Source organism: Oncorhynchus mykiss, unplaced genomic scaffold, assembly GCF_013265735.2.
Source record: "Oncorhynchus mykiss isolate Arlee unplaced genomic scaffold, USDA_OmykA_1.1 un_scaffold_144, whole genome shotgun sequence".
Classification (NCBI taxonomy): Eukaryota; Metazoa; Chordata; class Actinopteri; order Salmoniformes; family Salmonidae; genus Oncorhynchus; species Oncorhynchus mykiss.
Window position 1 is genome coordinate 900,001 of NW_023493665.1, and position 15,000 is coordinate 915,000.

A 15,000-nucleotide genomic window follows, 5' to 3' on the forward strand; every position below is an offset into this window, starting at 1 on the left:
AAGGAGGGGAGGATGGAGAGAGAGGGAGAGAGAAAGGTAAGGAGTGAAAAAAGAGAGATAGATGTTGTCATGTCTCACCATGCGTTGTGGACCCAGACACAGACAGACAGACAGACAGACAGACAGACAGACAGACAGAGACAGAGACAGAGAAAGACTGACAGACAGACAGACAGACCGACAGACAGACAGACAGACAGACAGACAGACAGAGACAGAGAGAGACTGACAGACAGACAGACCGACAGACAGACAGACATGTTATCATGTCTCACCATGCGTCGTGGACCCCAGCCTGTCCCAGGGCCCTCAGAGGAACTCTGACCCCTCCCAGGAACTCATCCCCAAACTTCAAGTTACTGGCATTCCACAGGTCAACCCTGCATACAGAGAGATAGAGTCAGACTCACAACACACACACGCACGCGCGCACGCACACACACACACACACTCTCTATTTGTGTGTAGACCTGGCTCTGTGAAACACACGCAGACACATAGACACACAGACTCACCTCAGAGCCAGCTTGTCAACACCCTCCTCCTCCACATCAAACTGTCTCTTGGTGTGACTAAGAGGTCGTGTCACCTGCAGGACAGAGACAGAGACAGAGACAGAGTTACTTAGAGGCTACAAACTGTCTCTTGGTGTGACTAAGAGGTCGTGTCACCTGCAGAACAGAGACAGAGACAGAGTTACTTAGAGGCTACAAATTGTCTCTTGGTGTGACTAAGAGGTCGTGTCACCTGCAGGACAGAGACAGAGACAGAGACAGAGACAGAGTTACTTAGAGGCTACAAACTGTCTCTTGGTGTGACTAAGAGGTCGTGTCACCTGCAGGACAGAGACAGAGACAGAGACAGAGACAGAGTTACTTAGAGGCTACAAATTGTCTCTTGGTGTGACTAAGAGGTCGTGTCACCTGCAGGACAGAGACAGAGACAGAGACAGAGTTACTTAGAGGCTACAAACTGTCTCTTGGTGTGACTATGAGGTCGTGTCACCTGCAGGACAGAGACAGAGACCGACTTACATAGAGGCACCACAGGTAGCCTAGTGGTTAGAGCGTTGGACTAGTAACCGTAAGGTTGCTGGATCGAATCCCCGAGCTGACAAGGTAAAAATTTGTTGTTCTGCCTCTGAGCAAGGCAGTTAACCCACCGTTCCCCGATTAAGGCAGCCCCCCCGCACCTCTCTGATTCAGAGGGCTGGGGTTAAATGAGGAAGACACATTTCAGTTGAATGCATTCAGTTGGACAACTGACTAGGTATCCCCACTTTCCCCACAGGGCTCTCACTAGAACCACCAGCACCACAGGGCTCTTCTCAGAATCACCAGCACCACAGGGCTCTTCTCAGAACTACCAGCACCACAGGGCTCTTCTCAGAACCACAAGCACCACAGGGCTCTTCTCAGAACTACCAGCACCACAGGGTTCTTCTCAGAACTACCAGCACCACAGGGCTCTTCTCAGAACCACCAGCACCACAGGGCTCTTCTCAGAACTACCAGCACCACAGGGCTCTTCTTAGAACCACCAGCACCACAGGGCTCTTCTTAGAACCACAGCACCACAACAGAGAGGGGAAGCCAAAGGGTGTGGACAAAAACTCCTTCAACCAAAACCCCAACCTGTGGTTAAAGTACAGTGCACATCCTCAGACCCCATACTGAGGACTGAATAACTGAACAAGTAGTGTCCGTCCCTCAGTCAGAAGAAGGAAACGCTCTGTTTATCAGGCAAACTCATCTCCAAACAGTGCACCAACCTCACCTCACAGTAGACAGATAGCACCAACCTCCCCTCACCTCACAGTAGACAGATAGCACCAACCTCCCCTCACCTCACCTCACAGTAGACAGATAGCACCAACCTCCCCTCACCTCACAGTAGACAGATAGCACCAACCTCCCCTCACCTCACAGTAGACAGACAGCACCAAACTCCCCTCACCTCAAAGTAGACAGATAGCACCAACCTCCCCTCACCTCACAGTAGACAGATAGCACCAAACTCCCCTCACCTCAAAGTAGACAGATAGCACCAACCTCCCCTCACCTCACAGTAGACAGATAGCACCAACCTCCCCTCACCTCACCTTAAAGTAGACAGATAGCACCAACCTCCCCTCACCTCACCTTAAAGTAGACAGATAGCACCAACCTCCCCTCACCTCACCTTAAAGTAGACAGATAGCACCAACCTCCCCTCCTCTCACCTCAAAGTAGACAGATAGCACCAACCTCCCCTCACCTCACCTTAAAGTAGACAGATAGCACCAACCTCCCCTCACCTCACCTTAAAGTAGACAGATAGCACCAACCTCCCCTCACCTCACCTTAAAGTAGACAGATAGCACCAACCTCCCCTCACCTCACCTTAAAGTAGACAGATAGCACCAACCTCCCCTCACCTCACCTTAAAGTAGACAGATAGCACCAACCTCCCCTCACCTCACCTTAAAGTAGACAGATAGCACCAACCTCCCCTCACCTCACCTTAAAGTAGACAGATAGCACCAACCTCCCCTCCTCTCACCTCAAAGTAGACAGATAGCACCAACCTCCCCTCCTCTCACCTCAAAGTAGACAGATAGCACCAACCTCCCCTCACCTCACCTTAAAGTAGACAGATAGCACCAACCTCCCCTCACCTCACCTTAAAGTAGACAGATAGCACCAACCTCCCCTCACCTCACCTCAAAGTAGACAGATAGCACCAACCTCCCCTCCTCTCACCTCAAAGTAGACAGATAGCACCAACCTCCCCTCACCTCACCTTAAAGTAGACAGATAGCACCAACCTCCCCTCACCTCAAAGTAGACAGATAGCACCAACCTCTCCTCACCTCACCTTAAAGTAGACAGATAGCACCAACCTCCCCTCACCTCACCTTAAAGTAGACAGATAGCACCAACCTCCCCTCCTCTCACCTCAAAGTAGACAGATAGCACCAACCTCCCCTCCCCTCACCTCAAAGTAGACAGATAGCACCAACCTCCCCTCACCTCAAAGTAGACAGACAGCACCAACCTCCCCTCACCTCAAAGTAGACAGATAGCACCAACCTCCCCTCACCTCAAAGTAGACAGACAGCACCAACCTCTCCTCCTCTCACCCCAAAGTAGACAGATAGCACCAACCTCCCCTCCTCTCACCCCAAATTAGACAGATAGCACCAACCTCCCCTCCCCTCACCTCAAAGTAGACAGATAGCACCAACCTCCCCTCACCTCAAAGTAGACAGACAGCACCAACCTCTCCTCCCCTCAAAGTAGACAGACAGCACCAACCTCTCCTCCCCTCAAAGTAGACAGACAGCACCAACCTCTCCTCCCCTCAAAGTAGACAGACAGCACCAACCTCTCCTCCCCTCAAAGTAGACAGATAGCACCAACCTCTCCTCCCCTCAAAGTAGACAGACAGCACCAACCTCTCCTCCCCTCAAAGTAGACAGAGCACAAACCTCTCCTCCCCTCAAAGTAGACAGACAGCACCAACCTCCCCTCACCTCACAGTAGACAGATATCACCAACCTCCCCTCCCCTCACCTCAAAGTAGACAGATAGCACCAACCTCCCCTCACCTCAAAGTAGACAAATAACACCAACCTCCCCTCCCCTCACCTCAAAGTAGACAGATAGCACCAACCTCCTCTCCCCTCCTCTCACCTCAAAGTAGACAGATAGCACCAACCCCCCTCCCCTCAAAGTAGACAGATAGCACCAACCTCCCCTCACCTCACCTCAAAGTAGACAGACAGCACCAACCCCCCCTCACCCCAGAGTAGACAGATAGCACCAACCTCCCCTACCTCACAGTAGACAGATAGCACCAACCTCCCCTCACCTCACAGTAGACAGACAGCACCAACCTCCCCTCACCTCACAGTAGACAGACAGCACCAACCTCCCCTCACCTCACAGTAGACAGACAGCACCAACCTCCCCTCCCCTCACAGTAGACAGACAGCACCAACCTCCCCTCCCCTCACAGTAGACAGATAGCACCAACCTCCCCTCACCTCAAAGTAGACAGATAGCACCAACCTCCCCTCACCTCAAAGTAGACAGATAGCACCAACCTCTCCTCCCCTCAAAGTAGACAGATAGCACCAACCTCCCCTCACCTCAAAGTAGACAGATAGCACCAACCTCCCCTCACCTCAAAGTAGACAGATAGCACCAACCTCCCCTCACCTCACAGTAGACAGATAGCACCAAACTCCCCTCACCTCAAAGTAGACAGATAGCACCAACCTCCCCTCACCTCAAAGTAGACAGATAGCACCAACCTCCCCTCACCTCACCTCAAAGTAGACAGATAGCACCAACCTCCCCTCACCTCAAAGTAGACAGATAGCACCAACCTCTCCTCCCCTCAAAGTAGACAGACAGCACCAACCTCCCCTCACCTCAAAGTAGACAGATAGCACCAACCTCCCCTCACCTCAAAGTAGACAGATAGCACCAACCTCTCCTCACCTCAAAGTAGACAGATAGCACCAACCTCCCCTCACCTCAAAGTAGACAGATAGCACCAACCTCCCCTCACCTCAAAGTAGACAGACAGCACCAACCTCCCCTCACCTCACAGTAGACAGACAGCACCAACCACCCCTCACCTCACAGTAGACAGATAGCACCAACCTCCCCTCACCTCAAAGTAGAAAGTCTCATCAAACTGGGGGTTGTTGGTTTTCCTTTTCACCTTGGTCTTTTTAGCTTCTGATCTGTACAGAGAGAGGGGGGAGGGAGAGAGAGAGCGGGAGAGAGAGGGGGGAGGGAGGGAGAGAGCGGGAGAGAGAGGGGGGAGGGAGAGAGAGAGCGGGAGAGCAAGAGGGGGGTGAAAGAGGGGGAGAGAGAGATGGGAAATTAGAGACAGAGAGAGAGAAAGAGAGAGGGGGGAGAGAGAGAGAAAGGGGGAGAGAAAGAGAGGGGAGAGAGAGAGAGGGGGGGTGAAAGAGAGGGGAGGAGAGAGGTGGGAAATTAGAGAGAGGGAGAGAAAAAGAGAGAGAGAGAGCAAGAGACAAGGAGAAGGGAAGGTTAAACGACTGCCTATCACATAGAAGTCTGATAGATGTAACAGTTGATCGGTGACAGCAGTGTCTCTGTGATCGTTGGCTCTGACCTGGATGGTCCCAGCAGGGATACCGCAGCGTACGGATCACACTGTCCATTCACGATGGGCAGGCCCTGGCACTCCAACACACTGCAGAGAGAGACTGTTAGTAACACACACACACCACACACACTACACATTACACACACACACACACACACACTACACACTACACACTCACACACTACACACAACACACTGTCCATTCACGATGGGCAGGCCCTGGCACTCAAACACACTGCAGAGAGAGACTGTTAGTAACACACACACACCACACACACTACACATTACACACACACACACACACACACACACTACACACTACACACTCACACACTACACACAACACACTGTCCATTCACGATGGGCAGGCCCTGGCACTCCAACACACTGCAGAGAGAGACTGTTAGTAACACACACACACCACACACACTACACATTACACACACACACACACACACACACTACACACTACACACTCACACACTACACACAACACACTGTCCATTCACGATGGGCAGGCCCTGGCACTCCAACACACTGCAGAGAGAGACTGTTAGTAACACACACTACACACTACACATTACACACACACACGCATACACACACATTACACACACACACACACTACACGCACACATTACACACACACTACACACACACACACTACACACACACACACATACATACACACACACTACACACACATTACACATTACACACACGCACACATTACACACATGCACACATTACACACACACACACACATTACACTACACACACACACACACACACACTACACACATTACACATTACACACACACACACACACACACAGAATGCAATGTCTAAACACTCAGAGTGAGTGTTCCCTCAGAGTGAGGGTTTCCTCAGAGTGAGTGTTTCATCAGAGTGAGTGTTTCCTCAGAGTGAGTGTTTCCTCAGAGTGAGTGTTTCCTCAGAGTGAGTGTTTCCTCAGGGTGAGGGTTTCATCAGAGTGAGGGTTTCATCAGAGTGAGGGTTTCCTCATAGTGAGGGTTTCATCAGAGTGAGTGTTCCCTCAGAGTAAGTGTTTCCTCATAGTGAGGGTTTCATCAGAGTGAGTGTTTCCTCAGAGTGAGTGTTTCCTCAGAGTGAGTGCTTCCTCAGAGTGAGTGTTTCCTCAGAGTGAGGGTTTCATCAGAGTGAGGGTTTCATCATAGTGAGGGTTTCATCAGAGTGAGTGTTCCCTCAGAGTGAGTGTTTCCTCATAGTGAGGGTTTCATCAGAGTGAGTGTTCCCTCAGAGTGAGTGTTCCCTCAGAGTGAGTGTTCCCTCAGAGTGAGTGTTTCCTCAGAGTGAGTGTTCCCTCAGAGTGAGGCTCCATTCAGCTATACAGACTGCTTTGTGACCACCACATGTTTAGACCAATCACAGCAGAGCATCTGTTGGTATAGCAACCCCCCCCCCCCCCCACACACACACACACCCCTCCCTCCATGGTGACATCATGCTGTAAAGAGGTTACACTGCCAGCAGGACGCATCACTTCCTCTCTGTCACTGACGCCTCGTCAACACAGGCTAATGATGATGTCAGCGGGCGGAGGAGGAAGGTTAAGATTCACTAACGACAGACAACTTCCTGTCAGTGAGCCTGTTTAATATAACCTCTGGCTGACCTAGACACACACACACACACATACAGACACACACACATACACACACACACATACACACACACACATACACACACACACATACACACACACACACACACACACACACATACACACAGACAGATACACACACACAATCCAACAGAGAATAGGACTCATTCCAACAGAGAATAGGACTCATTCCAACAGAGAATAGGACTCATTCCAACAGAGAATAGGACTCATTCCAACAGAGAATAGGACTCATTCCAACAGAGAATAGGACTCATTCCAACAGAGAATAGGACTCATTCCAACAGAGAATAGGACTCATTCCAATAGAGAATAGGACTCATTCCAACAGAGAATAGGACTCATTCCAACAGAGAATAAGACTCATTACAATAGAGAATAGGACTCATTACAACAGAGAATAGGACTCATTTCAACAGAGAATAGGACTCATTTCAACAGAGAATAGGACTCATTCCAACAGAGAATAGGACTCAATCCAACAGAGAATAGGACTCATTCCAACAGAGAATAGGACTCGTTCTAACAGAGAATAGGACTCATTCCAACAGAGAATAGGACTCATTCCAACAGAGAATAGGACTCATTCCAACAGAGAATATGACTCGTTCCAACAGAGAATAGGACTCATTCCAACAGAGAATATGACTCATTCCAATAGAGAATAGGACTCATTCCAACAGAGAATAGGACTCATTCCAATAGAGAATAGGACTCATTCCAACAGAGAATAGGACTCATTCCAATAGAGAATAGGACTCATTCCAACAGAGAATAGGACTCATTCCAATAGAACAGAGAATAGGACTCATTCCAACAGAACAGAGAATAGGACTCATTCCAACAGAGAATAGGACTCATTCCAACAGAGAAGGGGACTCATTCCAACAGAGAATAGGACTCATTTCAATAGAACAGAGAATAAGACTCATTCCAACAGAACAGAGAATAGGACTCATTCCAACAGAGAATATGACTCATTCCAACAGAGAATAGGACTCATTCCAACAGAGAATAGGACTCATTCCAACAGAGAAGGGGACTCATTCCAACAGAGAATATGACTCATTCCAACAGAGAATTGGACTCATTCCAACAGAGAAAGGGACTCATTCCAACAGAGAATAGGACTCATTCCAATAGAACAGAGAATAGGACTCATTCCAACAGAGAATATGACTCATTCCAACAGAGAATAGGACTCATTCCAACAGAGAAAAGGACTCATTCCAACAGAGAATAGGACTCATTCCAACAGAGAATAGGACTCATTCCAATAGAACAGAGAATAGGACTCATTCCAATAGAGAATAGGACTCATTCCAACAGAGAATAGGACTAATTCCAACAGAGAATAGGACTCATTCCAATAGAACAGAGAATAGGACTCATTCCAACAGAGAATAGGACTCATTCCAACAGAGAATAGGACTCATTCCAATAGAACAGAGAATAGGACTCATTCCAACAGAGAATAGGACTCATTCCAACAGAGAATAGGACTCATTCCAACAGAGAAAAGGACTCATTCCAACAGAGAATAGGACTCATTTCAATAGAACAGAGAATAGGACTCATTCCAACAGAGAATAGGACTCATTCCAACAGAGAATAGGACTCATTCCAACAGAGAAAAGGACTCATTCCAACAGAGAATAGGACTCATTCCAATAGGCTCCCTGTAGAGGAAAGGCAAACCGCCCACACACACACAAACACACACAAAACCCCACCACATACCAACACACTCACAGAGACAGACACACAGACGACTGTAGAACAGCCGTAGTGTTGTAGCCTGACGCGTCTCAACTGGGAAGGGTTTGATGATGGAACGGGAATCACTGAGGTGTGTTGTAGCCTGACGCGTCTCAACGGGGAAGGGTTTGATGATGGGACGGGGACAGGAATCACTGAGGTGTGTTGTAGCCTGACGCGTCTCAATGGGGAAGGGTTTGGTGATGGGACGGGGACAGGAATCACTGAGGTGTGTTGTAGCTGACCGGTCTCAACGGGGAAGGGTTTGATGATGGGACAGGAATCACTGAGGTGTGTTGTAGCCTGACCGGTCTCAACGGGGAAGGGTTTGATGATGGGACAGGAATCACTGAGGTGTGTTGTAGCCTGACTGGTCTCAACGGGGAAGGGTTTGGTGATGGGACGGGGACAGGAATCACTGAGGTGTGTTGTAGCCTGACGCGTCTCAATGGGGAAGGGTTTGATGATGGGACAGGAATCACTGAGGTGTGTTGTAGCTGACCGGTCTCAACGGGGAAGGGTTTGATGATGGGACAGGAATCACTGAGGTGTGTTGTAGCCTGACCGGTCTCAACGGGGAAGGGTTTGATGATGGGACAGGAATCACTGAGGTGTGTTGTACTCACCGTGTGGCCAGTTTATGACAGACGACTCCGCTGTCTGTGATGACCTCACTGAGACGCAGCTCTATGTGGACCTTTCCCTGAGGAACACAGTGTTACCATGGTTATCAAATCAAATCCTATTGGTCACATACACATGGTTATCAGATGTTATTGGTCACATACACATGGTTAGCAGATGTTACTGTGAGTGTAGAGAAATGCTTGTTACACACACACCTGTAGAAATGCCTGTATGAACTGGGGGCGGGGGGGTCAATGTGGAATAAACTATATGGTGATGGAGGGTCAATGTGGAATAAACTGTTTTGGGGGGGTCAATGTAGTATGAACTGTATGGTGATGGGGGGGTCAATGTAGTATGAACTGTATGGTGATGGGGGGGTCAATGTAGTATGAACTGTATGGTGATGGGGGGGTCAATGTAGTATGAACTGTATGGTGATGGGGGGGTCAATGTAGTATGAACTGTATGGTGATGGGGGGGTCAATGTAGTATGAACTGTATGGTGATGGGGGGGTCAATGTGGAATAAACTGTTTTGGGGGGATCAATGTGGTATGAACTGTATGGTGATGGGGGGGGGGATCAATGTGGTATGAACTGTATGGTGATGTGGGTAAACTGTTTTGGCCCTGTCCGGGGGTGTCCTCGGATGGGGCCACAGTGTCTCCTGACCCCTCCTGTCTCAGCCTCCAGTATTTATGCTGCAGTAGTTTATGTGTCGGGGGGCTAGGGTCAGTCTGTTATATCTGGAGTACTTCTCCTGTCCTATTCGGTGTCCTGTGTGAATCTAAGTGTGCGTTCTCTAATTCTCTCTTTCTTTCTCTCTCTCGGAGGACCTGAGCCCTAGGACCATGCCTCAGGACTACCTGACATGATGACTCCTTGCTGTCCCCAGTCCACCTGGCCGTGCTGCTGCTCCAGTTTCAACTGTTCTGCCTTATTATTATTCGACCATGCTGGTCATTTATGAACATTTGAACATCTTGGCCATGTTCTGTTATAATCTCCACCCGGCACAGCCAGAAGAGGACTGGCCACCCCACATAGCCTGGTTCCTCTCTAGGTTTCTTCCTAGGTTTTGGCCTTTCTAGGGAGTTTTTCCTAGCCACTGTGTTTCTACACCTGCATTGCTTGCTGTTTGGGGTTTTAGGCTGGGTTTCTGTACAGCACTTTGAGATATCAGCTGATGTACGAAGGGCTATATAAATAAATTTGATTTGAATTGATGGGGGGGGTCAATGTGTGTGTGTGTGTGTGTGTTCTCCGTCCTACAGACCTGAACCTCTGAGTCTGCGCTGACGTGTCTCAGAGGGAACCAGGTGTCTTTACCATGATACCTCTGGAGGTCTTCTTTCTTCACTGCTACCTTACCTACACACACACACACACACACACACACACACACACACACACACACACACACACACACACACACACAGACACACACACAGACACACACACAGACACACACACACACACACACACAGACACACACAGACACACACACACACACAGACACATACACACAGACACGCACACGCACACACGCACACATACACACACACACACACACACACACACACACACACACACACACACACACACACACAGCAAAATTAGGTACAACACACACCTGTGTCAGAGCAGAATTAGAGATGCAGTCAGACAGACACACAGACATACAGACAGACAGTCAGACAGACAGACAGACAGACAGACAGACAGACAGACAGACAGACAGACAGACCTTTCTTTCTCACAAACACATAATATAATGTACATTGATCCAAGGCAGTTGAGAATCTATTCCACACAAGACCACCTCCATGGCCCTTCCCTTCTCTCTTTCTAACTATCTCTCTCTCTCTCTGTCCTTCTGTCTCTCTCTCTCTCTCTCTCTGTCTGTCTGTCTGTCTGTCTGTCTGTCTGTCTGTCTGTCTGTCTCTCTCTCTCTCTGTCTCTCTCTGTCTCTCTCACTCTGTCTCTCTCTGTCTCTCTCTGTCTCTCGCTCTGTCTCTCGCTCTGTCTGTCTGTCTGTCTGTCTGTCTGTCTGTCTCTCTCTCTCTCTCTCTCTCTCTCTCTCTCTCTGTCTCTCTCTCTCTCTGACTCTCTCTCAATTCAATTTCAATTTAAGGGGCTTTATTGGCATGGGAAACATTGCCAAAGCAAATTAAATAGATAATAAACAAAAGTGAAATAAACAAAAAATGTACAGTAAATACATCACTTACAAAAATTCCAAAAGAATAATGACATTTCAAATGTCCAATTATGTCTAGTGATGTAACAATGTGCAAATAATTAAGTACAAAAGGGAAAATAAATAAACATAAATATTGGTTGTATTTACAATGGTGTTTGTTCGCAACCACCTCTCTCTCTCTCTCTCTCTCTCTCTCTCTCTCTCTCTCTCTCTGTCTCTCTCTGTCTCTCTCTGTCTCTCTCTCTATCTCAAAATACTGCAGACCTGCAGAAAAACAGTTTGTTTGGCTGCTGAGCTGAAAGCTGCATCTGCACATCAGAACAATGATGAACATTCCTGCTGTTCCCACAGCCTCCTTTTTGGCTGTTACCACGGGAACCAACGCAGCACAGCCAATCACAGCCTAAACACCGTTAAACACCGTTAAACACCTGGGTCTCATTAAGCTTAGCGGAGTTGCCAACACCCGGTTTTCAGGGATACGGCTAAATCAACCTAGCTTCCTGTTTGTCTAAAAACCCGGAAGTGGGAACGCTAAATCAGACGTTTCTATGTTAGGGTTTCATCACCGTCCAATCACAAGAGGAGAAGCAGGGAGCGGTGAAACAGGAGCCTTAGTGGACGAGAGGTGAGTGTGACATGGTCTGTCGCACCAATAGGATCAGACGTTTCTATGTTAGGGTTTCATCACTGTCCAATCACAAGAAGAGAAGCAGGGAGAGGTGTGTTTAACATGGTCTGTCGGACCAATAGGATCAGACTCACCGATGCTGGAGTCCCTCCTGAACACGTCTCTGTCGAAGATGTAGAAGGACAGATGGCGGAAACTACGGGGGATTTCACAATAAAAGTCCTCTCCATAGAAGGGGCTGCAGAGGAGAAAAAAAACAATTAAACATCAACAAATCTTAGTCTACAAACGACACAAAAACAGTTGGTGATCTGTTAACAAGCATCTACATTGAACAAGCCAGGGTAGCTGTGAGCTGAGGGACCATCTACATTGAACAAGCCAGGGTAGCTGTGAGCTGAGGGACCATCTACATTGAACAAGCCAGGGTAGCTGTGAGCTGAGGGACCATCTACATTGAACAAGCCAGGGTAGCTGTGAGCTGAGGGACCATCTACATTGAACAAGCCAGGGCAGTTGTGGGCTGAGGGACCATCTACATTGAACAAGCCAGGGCAGTTGTGGGCTGAGGGACCATCTACATTGACCAAGCCAGGGTAGCTGAGGGACCAACTACATTGAACAAGCCAGGGTAGCTGAGGGACCAACTACATTGAACAAGCCAGGGCAGCTGTGGGCTGAGGGACCATCTACATTGAACAAGCCAGGGTAGCTGAGGGACCAACTACATTGAACAAGCCAGGGTAGCTGAGGGACCAACTACATTGAACAAGCCAGGGCAGCTGTGGGCTGAGGGACCATCTACATTGAACAAGCCAGGGTAGCTGAGGGACCATCTACATTGAACATACCTTCCTCAATGTTATATTCTATTAGACACACACACACACACAGAGAGACACACACACACAGACACACACACCCAGACACACAGAGACACACACACAACGAGACACACAGACACCCATATGTCTGTCCCTATAGAATAAAACATGTTATTTACTGTCTGATTCCATTTAGTTCTTCCCAAATGTCATTTTCTCCGTCTTGTTTTTCTAGGTTCCGATTTCCCCTGTTTTTTTTTCAGGAATTTCTCCCTCAAAATCACAGAAAACCACATTGGATGTTCTTAGTCCACAACAATGTTTAAACCACATCAGGAGACCACGTTTGAGGTAGTTGCTCTTTATTTCCAACGTGTACCTATTAACAGGCTAGCAAGAAGCTAACAAGAAGCTAGCAACAGGCTAGTAAGAGGCTAACAAGTGCCTAGTAAGAGGCTAGCAAGAGCAGAGGCTAGAAAGAGGCTAGTAAGAGAAGAGGCAAGCAAGAGAAGAGGCTAGCAAGAGCAGAGGCTAGCAAAAGGCTAGCAAGAGAAGAGGCTAGCATGAGGCTAGCAAGAGGCTAGCATGAGGCTAGCAAGAGGCTAGCAAGAGGCTAGCAAGAGGCTAGTAAGAGGCTGTGTTAATCTGTGTTTTTCTAGCGCACAAGTGACGGTAGAATTTGCAAAACAAATACCTACTGGACAGATGCAAATGATGCTGCTATCTTTCTGCCAGGTCAGCAGAGGAGACTGTGTAGGCGACTGACAAGGTTTTTACAGAAGCCTTTCTATCTACCATTAGACTTCTCATTAGCATCATCGCTAACGGATACACATAGTGGAAGACACACGCAGACAGGGGGCGTTCTCCTTGTCTCTACAGACTGCAGGCGTTCTCTCCTTGTCTCTACAGACAGGGGGCGTTCTCTCCTTGTCTCTCCTTGTCTCTACAGACAGGGGCGTTCTCCTTGTCTCTTCAGACGGGCGTTCTCTCCTTGTCTCTTCAGACAGGGGCTTTCTCTCCTTGTCTCTTCAGACAGGGGCGTTCTCCTTGTCTCTACAGACAGGGGGCGTTCTCTCCTTGTCTCTCCTTGTCTCTACAGACAGGGGGCGTTCTCTCCCTTGTCTCTACAGACAGGGGCGTTCTCCTTGTCTCTTCAGACAGGGGGCGTTCTCTCCTTGTCTCTTCAGACGGGCGTTCTCTCCTTGTCTCTTCAGACAGGGGCTTTCTCTCCTTGTCTCTTCAGACAGGGGCGTTCTCCTTGTCTCTACAGACAGGGGGCGTTCTCTCCTTGTCTCTCCTTGTCTCTACAGACAGGGGGCGTTCTCTCCTTGTCTCTTCAGACAGGGGGCGTTCTCTCCTTGTCTCTACAGACAGGGGCGTTCTCCTTGTCTCTTCAGACAGGGGCGTTCTCTCCTTGTCTCTTCAGACAGGGGGCGTTCTCTCCTTGTCTCTTCAGACAGGGGCGTTCTCTCCTTGTCTCTTCAGACAGGGGCGTTCTCTCCTTGTCTCTACAGACAGGGGCGTTCTCTCCTTGTCTCTACAGACAGGGGCGTTCTCTCCTTGTCTCTTCAGACAGGGGCTTTCTCTCCTTGTCTCTTCAGACAGGGGCGTTCTCTCCTTGTCTCTACAGACAGGGGGCGTTCTCTCCTTGTCTCTTCAGACAGGGGCGTTCTCCTTGTCTCTTCAGACAGGGGCGTTCTCTCCTTGTCTCTTCAGACAGGGGCGTTCTCTCCTTGTCTCTACAGACAGGGGCTTTCTCTCCTTGTCTGTACAGACAGGGGCGTTCTCTCCTTGTCTCCTGGGGTAACTGGCTGAGGTAACTGGCTAAGGTAGCAGCCTGGGGTAGCAGCCTGGGGTAGCAGCCTGGGGTAGCAGCCTGGGGTAGCTGGCTTTTCTTTTCAGGTAACTGGACGTGGAGGACTAACCAGCATCCACACACACAGAGAGAGACAGACAGACACACAGAGAGCGACAGACAGACAGACAGACAGACAGACAGACAGACAGACAGACAGACACACAGAGAGCGACAGACAGACAGACAGACAGACAGACAGACGTAATCAGTAACCCACCACAGAGAGACAGACAGGTGTAATCAGTAACCCACCACAGAGAGACAGACAGGTGTAATCAGTAACCCAACACAGACAGACAGA

The 15,000-nt window shown here is 48.9% G+C and overlaps 1 protein-coding gene across 2 annotated transcripts in view; it reads right to left on the reverse strand.

Moving 5' to 3' along the window:
* Positions 1 to 15,000, reverse strand: part of rasa3 (RAS p21 protein activator 3) — an 80,244-nt gene that overhangs the window by 27,104 nt on the left and 38,140 nt on the right. For both annotated transcript variants that reach the window (XM_036972393.1, XM_036972391.1), the window contains exons 3-9: positions 12,149 to 12,252; positions 10,457 to 10,551; positions 9,178 to 9,254; positions 5,134 to 5,214; positions 4,663 to 4,735; positions 516 to 589; positions 276 to 380 (exon numbers count right to left, since the gene is read on the reverse strand). In XM_036972393.1, coding sequence (XP_036828288.1) covers positions 276 to 380; positions 516 to 589; positions 4,663 to 4,735; positions 5,134 to 5,214; positions 9,178 to 9,254; positions 10,457 to 10,551; positions 12,149 to 12,252 — 609 coding nt within the window. The remainder of the gene's footprint in view (positions 1 to 275; positions 381 to 515; positions 590 to 4,662; positions 4,736 to 5,133; positions 5,215 to 9,177; positions 9,255 to 10,456; positions 10,552 to 12,148; positions 12,253 to 15,000) is intronic.